Source organism: Momordica charantia (assembly GCF_013281855.1).
Source record: "Momordica charantia cultivar OHB3-1 chromosome 6 unlocalized genomic scaffold, Mcharantia_2.0 BLBB01000006.1, whole genome shotgun sequence".
Classification (NCBI taxonomy): Eukaryota; Viridiplantae; Streptophyta; class Magnoliopsida; order Cucurbitales; family Cucurbitaceae; genus Momordica; species Momordica charantia.
This window is the reverse complement of record NW_028275164.1, coordinates 7,087,068-7,095,601: the sequence shown is the minus strand read 5'-3', so window position 1 is coordinate 7,095,601 and position 8,534 is coordinate 7,087,068. Positions and strand designations below refer to the sequence as shown.

Sequence of the window (8,534 nt, the reverse complement as noted above, 5' to 3'; positions counted from 1 at the left end):
ATATCATCTCTATTGGATATATCATTATTTATTTATTCTCGCCTATCCCCTTATTATTGAGAAATTAACCTAGACAAGTCATGATGGGAAAGAGGAAAAAGAAATCCTACAAGTTGGATTTCTCGTGTGTCCATGGAACAAATCTTATTCGAAATAGATAATGTGAGTTTTTGTCAATGTTCAACAAGCCCCTCGATACTTATAGGGCATAAACTATATTGGTTGGTCTCAACGTACAATTAAACATCAAACTTATAAAACCTTAATATATTTTTTCAACTTATAGTGTGAAATATAGGAAGAAATTCAATAGAAATCTGAATTCCTACGTAGAACATATGGAGAGGAAAATTCTTGTTGTTTGAACCCCAATTTAAACTTCACCTACTTCAAATATTTTGACAATAGAATTTTATAATCAAAACTTGATTAATTCTCGAATCTCCGCACGTGCATTAGCACTCAAAGTCACGTGCCCCCCCCCCCCCCCCCATAAAACCCCCCGCGCCCTCCCCATTTCCCAAATCACGCCTCCGATCTGAAACAACATGGCCCCATTGTTCTCGAGAATCGCGATCGTCGGAGCCGGAGTGAGCGGCGTGGCGGCGGCGAAGCAATTGGCGCGCCACCGCCCCGTCGTCTTCGAGGCCTCCGATTGCATCGGCGGTGTGTGGAAGCATTGCGCTTACAATTCCACGAAGCTTCAGTCGCTCCGCCGTGACTACGAATTCTCCGATTTCCCCTGGCCGGACAGAGACAACGCCGATTTTCCTTCGCACCTCGAGATTCTCGCCTACTTGGATTCCTACGCTCGCCACTTCGATCTCCTCCGATTCGTCCGCTTCAACTCTAAGGTCGTCGCCGTCCGATTCATCGGCGATGATGCCGGCGACGGAATCTCCGGCGAGTACGGTCCGCTGCTCCCCGGCCGGCCGGTCTGGGAGATCTCTGTCCTCGACACTCGTTCTGATACTATTCAGGTTGCATATTATAACTCAGTTTTCTTTTATCTCTCACCCATTTTCGTTAGGGCTTTGAAACATTTAGCTCCAAATTCAAAAAGTTGATTACGAAAATTTTAAGCCTAAATTAAATATACGAAACCAATTAATCCAATTTTTTTTTACATAATTCTCTTTTAAATTATCTATTTTATTAAAATATTTGGATCCCTCCATATATGGTAAAAAAAAATACTTTGGTTACTACAAGTGCCGATAACAAATTGCTGTTTACTGTTAAGGAATCAAATATCTTCCTATGGCAAAAAAATGGATCTAGTCAATACATGTCAAATTTCGCTAATCTTGATCAGGAAAATATTTGGTTCCTTGATAGTGAGGACTAAATCTTGTCCTCGCCACCTCAAACATTTAAGGATGGCAAAAGACAATATTTTTCAAAGTAAAGGAGCCAAATATTTTCCAATTGACAATAAATAATTCTAGTGTGAGTTAATAATTATTTTGTTATCATTAATTATTTTGTTTTTGAAAATTATGACTTCATTAATAAGTTTTTTACCTTAATTGAAAATATATTTGAATTTTTAGCTAAATTTAAAGAATATAAATCAAAATTTTTAAAACTATTTTTTTCACAATTATGTTTAGTTTGTATTTTGAAGAACTTTTATAAAAATTATGTAACAAAATAAAAAATAATTAAACAAACGTGTGAAAGTAATATTTCTAATTTTAATTTTTAAAAGTAGAAAAATCAAAACCAAAATATTATCGAACAGACTAAAGTGACGTGTGTGTATATATATAAAAAAAGTTACATGGCTGTAAAAAAAAAAGAAATCTTCTCTTTCATCATATTTGTTACTGAATGATTAGGTTGAACTTTTTAATCTTTTACCTCGAAAATTACTTAAAAAATTAGGAATCATTTAGGTATATTTAACGGATGTCATTGGTTTTGAACGTGATGTAGTTATATGAGGTGGAGATGGTGGTGATGTGCATCGGAAAGTACGGCGACATCCCGAAGGTGCCGGAGTTCCCGAGTGGTAAAGGGCCGGAGATATTCACCGGCAAGGTGATGCATTCTCTGGATTACTGTAAACTTGGGAAGGAAGAGGCAACTGAGCTTCTCAAGGGCAAGAGAGTTGCAGTCATCGGCTACAAGAAATCAGCCATTGATTTGGCTCTTGAATGTGCCGAGGCAAATCAAGGTAAATTAATTCAATTCATTATTATGCTATGCTATTTTTTAAAATATTTTAAATGAATTGACTAAAATTAGAAAGGTCAACTCCAGAGAAAGCATAGAATTTGACTTTATTTGACAAGATCATGATGAAATAATTAAAAGGAAAATGAATTATTACTAATAATGATAATTGTATAGTGGCCTGAACTTTAGCACACACGTGTATCTGAAAATTAAAAATTAATTATAAAATTGAAGGTGGAGAAGGGGAGGCATGTACAATGGTGGTGAGAGGATTACACTGGACAGTGCCACATTATTGGGTGTGGGGATTGCCATTCTTCTTGTTCTTCTCCACAAGATCTTCTCAGTTCCTCCATGAAAGGCCCAACCAGAGCTTCCTCAAGACCCTTCTTTGTCTCTTCTTATCTCCCATGGTAATTAATTTAACTCAACTCCTTAATTTATCTCACATTTTAATATTCATTTTTCTTTTCTCGTGGGGAAGATTCGAACCTCTAACCATTGGAGAATTAGTGTTTACACGGAGAACTACTTTCAAACTTATCAAAATTTAAAAAAAGACCATAAATATATAATTTTTTTGGTTTAAATTTATTTGATAATCCATGAATTTTTGGATTGGTTCTATTTTAGTTTTGAACTCATTTTTTAAAATAAATAAATAACATGAAAATTATGCGACATTAGATTATTATATAGAAATGAAGTGATTAATGTTGTTTGGTGTGGGCAGAGACACGTGGTTTCGAAGTTCATAGAATCGTATCTGACGTGGAAATTGCCGCTGGAAAAATACGGGTTGAAGCCGGAGCACCCGTTCGTGGAGGACTACGCGTCGTGCCAGATGGCCATCATGCCGGAGAACTTTTTCCGGGAAGCCGACGAGGGCAAAATAGTCATAAAAAGAGCGTCCAAGTGGTGCTTTTGGGGCGGAGGGATCCAGTTCGACGACAGCTCCAGATCGGAGTTCGACGTCGTCGTTTTCGCCACCGGCTTCGACGGCAAGAAAAAGCTCACTGACATTTTTCCTCAGCCCTTCCGAAGTTTCCTTCACTATCCCTCCGGCATGATGCCCTTGTACAGGTGAATATAAAAAATAATTATTTTTCCTTAATTTTTCGTTAATTTTGTTTTTTTTATTTACTTAAAATTTAAATATATTTTTAAGGAAGGTATAAACCTACCCAAAAAAATTAGAGAAATTAAGCATAATTTTTAAAAAATAAAATAATTACAAAAGCGGTCCTATATTAGTGAAAACTCAAAATTATCCTCTTTTTTTTTTTTACTAATTATGTAATTATATCCAAGTTTTAATTTAACTAGAGCTAGTACTATATATAGTTTATTCAATTTGGAATGAAATTTTATGGGTTTGAATACAGGACCATCCGTTCTGATATAAGTGTGAATAAACCATACTCAATCCAAAAGTTTAAACTGATTGTTGGATTGGGTAAATTTAATTCATGTATGAATATTTTAAATTTTGGAAACAACCAGAAAAAATTTATTATTTCTTATTTCCATTTCGAGTATGTTAGGTTGAGGTTATGCAATTCACTTCTCTTTATTAAAAATGATGAAATAGAAACAAGAAAGAAGAATGTTATTAAAAATGGAAAAATATTTTACAAAGCTTGAAAATTTACTAAGATAAAACACCAATTACCTTTCTTGAGATTGAATGTGCGTGTTGTTTTGGAACATGGGTAGGGGCACGATCAACCCAATGATTCCAAACATGGCATTCGTGGGGTACCTAGAGAGCGTGGCGAACCTGCACACGGCGGAGCTGCGGAGCATATGGGTGGCGCGGCTGGCCGAGGAGAAGTTCAAGCTGCCGGAGAGGCAGAAAATGGTGGAGCAAATAAACGAAGAGATGGAGGTGATGAAGAGAAGCACGAGGTTCTACAAAAGGCACTGCATTTCCACTTACAGCATCAACCACAGCGATCAAATCTGTGAGGAAATGGGGTGGAGCCCTTGGAGGAAGAACAATTGGTTCTCTGAAGCTTTCTCCCCTTATGGCACCCAAGACTACAACAACAAAAATTAACCCATCCATATATAAAATTATTTATCATAATCTCTATATTTATAACTTAATTATTTATTGTGACCTATACTCTACATCACACACACTACACACACTCTATATTTGTTATGAAATTTATCATACGGTAAAAAATAAAAGTGATGCCCTACCGCTAGGATGATCTGATATCTTATAGTGGTTAAGGGACGCTGTACTTTTTTCTAGGATTATAAGATTGTTTCGTGAGTACTCTTACATTGTAATTTGTTGATCTCACAGGAGTAAAAAGACTTGCAAATTGCAAGTAATATAAATTGATTATTGACATAAATAACGTTTATGGAATGCTATAAATTTGATTAAATAACGCTTCTATCTTTTAGCCAACGTGAACTTAGCTCGTAATTGTTTATTATTCTTTTTTAATTGAAAAAAAGAAATAGAAACATTTTTTTTAATAATTTCTTGTTTTTCCCTTCTCTAAAATTTTGAATTAAAAAGGTAAATTTAAATATAAAAATTAATTTTTAAAAATTTTATCGTATATATATTTATTTTTTGATATTTAGTAAGCATCTTATAAGTGAAGAATAAGATATTACTTTTACCTATGTTTTAGAAAAAATTAAAAATGATAAAAAATTTAAAAAAAATTTTGATTTTGTTGTTTAAAAAATGAAAATCTTGAAACACGAATTTGTTACCAAATACTTGAAATGAAAAGGTTGTCAAATATGCCCTTAATTTTTTAACACAAAGACATTAGATAAAGACGATTCGTGTGTTTCCAATGAAAGGTTCAAAATTTGGCATACACAAAATTACGTGCCACAAAAAATAGCAAGTACAAATGCTCTTTGGCAAACTAATTAACATTGGAAAATAACGTTATGAAAGAGAACACAAACACATACAAGAGAGAGAGAGGAGAGGGGTATAATGAGAGGAAGGTGTGAGTTTTTGGTACAACAATTACAAATGAATGAAACTAAAACATGGGACAAAAAAGCTACCCTCAATAGCCCTTTGTACATTTTCAATGGAAGGTATTGGGATGAGAACGGGAAAAAGAAAGAAGTGGGGGTGGGAGAAGCCATTTGTTTCCATGAATATAAGTCATACTCAAAAATGCCCTCGCTTCTTCGTCGGAGAGTATTCTCGCATACTTCACTCGTCCCGCTGGGGTCGCCCCGGGCCCCATGCATTTGTACTCTCCATAGTACATACTCCTACACAATATAGACATTTAAAAATTACTAAAGATAAAACTCAGGTGTTAATCGGTTACCATCGTTAAAAAAATTGACAGCTAAATGTTTGGAATTACTTTCTAGGCTCTCCGTGGTGCATTTTGTCGGACCATCCTTCGGTGTTAATGAGATTTCCCATGTATGTGTAGGCAAAAACCACACGAGTTCTCTCCTTCCATGCTCTTCCTAGATACGTGTTTCCAGTTCCTGTGATGTTGCAATATACAAATGTGAATCCGCTGTCGTCTGTTGCATCTTCCCTCGCTTGAGCTGTGATCACTCCCATCCCTTCCGCCACTGAGTTTATTCTAGTTTTCTGTACTAGTACATGAAACGAAGATCCGTTTTAAAAATCTAAGTCAAATTTTAACAAACTTGGAAAGATCAGATGAACAGTTGGTACCAAGTAGAGGGATTTGCCATTGCCGAAGATGAAGTCAACAGTGCCTTCGATGTAACAATCCTTGAAGAAATGTCTGCCTCTGTCGTCGCATAATGTGTCCTGAAATCCTATGAAATGGCAGTGGTGGAATGCTGCCTTGTCCCCAGATATCCTCATTGCCACTGCCTGTCCTCCCGACACTCTTACGTCAGGCATTGCAGCTGAATTCTACACCCACCAAATTTACACTAATATTATTTTTGCATCCAATAAACCTAATTAACCTAAGCTATGAAGACAAGATATACACCTATACAGCTACTTTAATTTCTTAGGAATTTTCATTCTTTTTTAAATCAAATGATGTGATGGGTGCCAATAAAATCTTCTTCCACACCCACCTTCTTCTACATCTACTTTTTCCTATTTTGAGAAATGGCTGCAAAAGTGTTTCACCAGACTTATGGAAAATATTTATTTTATCCTCGCCACCACAGAGAGAGAAATGTAAAAACAAACTTTTTTTTAATATAATAAATTGTCATTTTTTCAATGATAGTGAAGACAATATACACTAAAGTATTATATCCTTGCAAAGCCACTCAAATTTAAGGAAAATAATTGGATCCGGGTGAGTAAGAACTATCTTGTCTTAATCATCCTTCGATGTTTGGCAACTACATAGATCCTCACCGATTAGAACCCTAAATATTTTTCCATATGTAATTATTTCTTTTCATTGGGCTTTAATGTGATGCATATCTCCCGCGAACTATCATGTTAAATTTCTCACACCATATATGATTAACAATTTAAAGGTAGAAGTTTGAATCTCACATCTTACTCTCTTGTTTTTATAGATCAGGTTGGATTGTTATTGAAAAAATGTATTTCTTATTATCATGATTTAATAATAGTTAATGATAGGTAAAATCAGATGTAATTGCACACGAATAAGTAAAAACTCATACATAAGTAATTTTATAAAAATTATAAGTTAATTACGAATTAATTCACGAATTTTTCAGTACTGTATCTAGTAGGCTCAACTAGTAAAGATCATGGACCTATTAAATACAATTTAAAAAATTTACGAGCAAAATTAATTATTCACCAAAACTAACATCTGATGAAGAAGGGGAAATCAAACACAAACAAATATTTTCTATCTAATCAAGTTTAAGTCATCTCAAAAGGTCTTTTTTTTATATATATATTTCTCCTAACAGAAATGACCAATCGTACCAGAAAAGTCAAAATTTCTACGTGAAAATCAGGTTTTCGTACATATGAACTACGAATGATGGCATGAGTATGGAATTTTGATCATGATGACATGCATGGGTTTTCATGCACATCATGATGCCCCCCTTAATTATCACTATTTGCAAAAGTTACCCCACAAATTAACAAAAACGAAATAAAACAAAATTTCGAATCGAAAAGGGAAGAAGAAGAAATTAACACACCACAAACGCAATGTTAACGGCGACGAAGTAATCCGATTCCACCGCCACCGTCGCGCTCTGCACGGTTCCAAATTCCGACGCCGTGCCGTCGAACGTTATCACCGGCATTTTCCCGTTCTGTCCGTACAGCGTAACGAACGGCTTCGACGCGTCGATCGTGATCTTCTCGCGGTAAATTCCGCCGGCGATCCACACTATGACTCGAGCCGTGTTTCCCGCCGGAATGCTCTCGATCGCGGCGGTGATGGTGGTGAAATTTCCGCGGCCGTCCGGTCGTACCGTGATAAGCCGAACGGCGTCCTCCGCCATGGCGAGCCGCTTGTCTAGGGCTTTGACTCCGGTGTCGTTCGCCTTACGTTCGTGATATTCTTTCATGTTGTTCTCGATCCATTCGTCGAGTTTTGATGGCTCGGCCGGAATCGGTTTCGTGCGAGCTACGACGGCGGCCGGAAGTATTATGATCAGTTGGATTACCGCCAACGCGATCGCCACCGCCACCGGAGAAGATGAAGCAACGGCCGGCCGATACATTCTCGCGAGAAATCGCCTTCGTGTGTCGATTTTCCGTTTTCTTACCCCCTCCGATAAATGAAACTGAGGGTGTTGAGGTAGATATTTATAGACGAGAGGGGTAAAATGGGAAAGTGGGATTTTTGTCAAAAGTCAATACGCGTTTGGTAAATATTGGTTCTTGAAAGAATGGTGGTTATTTTTCGGGGAGTGGGGGTGTTTGGAGGAACTTGGTAAAAATAAAGTGTGTTTGGGAGTGTGGATAGGGTTGCACTTATTCCGGTTAAGTAGAGCCCTATGGCCAAACGATAAGTCTTATTTATTGATTGGTTAAATAATAAATTACCCATTTTTTTAGTTTTAAAAGTTTTATAATACTCAAAAGAGAAAAGAAATTAAGTTCTAAATAATATTTTGGTTGCTGTACTTTTGTGCTATTGTTCATGATCAATTATACTCTCTTTTTGTATTTGTGCTTTGAAAAAGTTGTCATTCTAATTAAAATTTTAACACAAAATTTATACAGAATAAAAATCCTTATATACAAATTTATGCCTGTGTTTCAAAAAGTTAGGATTTTAGAATAAATGATTTTAGTATACAAATTTATGCCTGTGTTTCAAAAAGTTAGGGTCAGATTTTAGAATAAATGATTTTAGTACAATAGATTTAATGATAATTGATTTTGTGAAAGTGATTTTTAT

General features: G+C 35.8%; 2 protein-coding genes across 2 annotated transcripts; one reads left to right on the top strand and one right to left on the bottom strand.

Moving 5' to 3' along the window:
* Window positions 1–538: 538 nt before the first annotated feature.
* FMO1 (flavin-dependent monooxygenase 1) lies at window positions 539–4,490 on the top strand. Its single transcript, XM_022291883.2, has 5 exons — window positions 539–980; window positions 1,939–2,179; window positions 2,416–2,594; window positions 2,915–3,264; window positions 3,898–4,490. The coding sequence occupies exons 1-5, from the start codon at window positions 549–551 to the stop codon at window positions 4,238–4,240; spliced, it is 1,545 nt and encodes a 514-aa protein (XP_022147575.2). The 5' UTR covers window positions 539–548; the 3' UTR covers window positions 4,241–4,490.
* A 567-nt stretch (window positions 4,491–5,057) lies between these two features.
* Window positions 5,058–7,920, bottom strand: LOC111016481 (putative pectinesterase 63). The gene is made up of 4 exons (XM_022291898.2): window positions 7,321–7,920; window positions 5,873–6,079; window positions 5,547–5,785; window positions 5,058–5,448 (listed from the first exon to the last, which is right to left on the bottom strand). Exons 1-4 carry the CDS (start codon window positions 7,849–7,851, stop codon window positions 5,256–5,258), a joined length of 1,170 nt encoding a protein of 389 aa, XP_022147590.1. The 5' UTR covers window positions 7,852–7,920; the 3' UTR covers window positions 5,058–5,255.
* Between the last annotated feature and the right edge of the window lie 614 nt (window positions 7,921–8,534).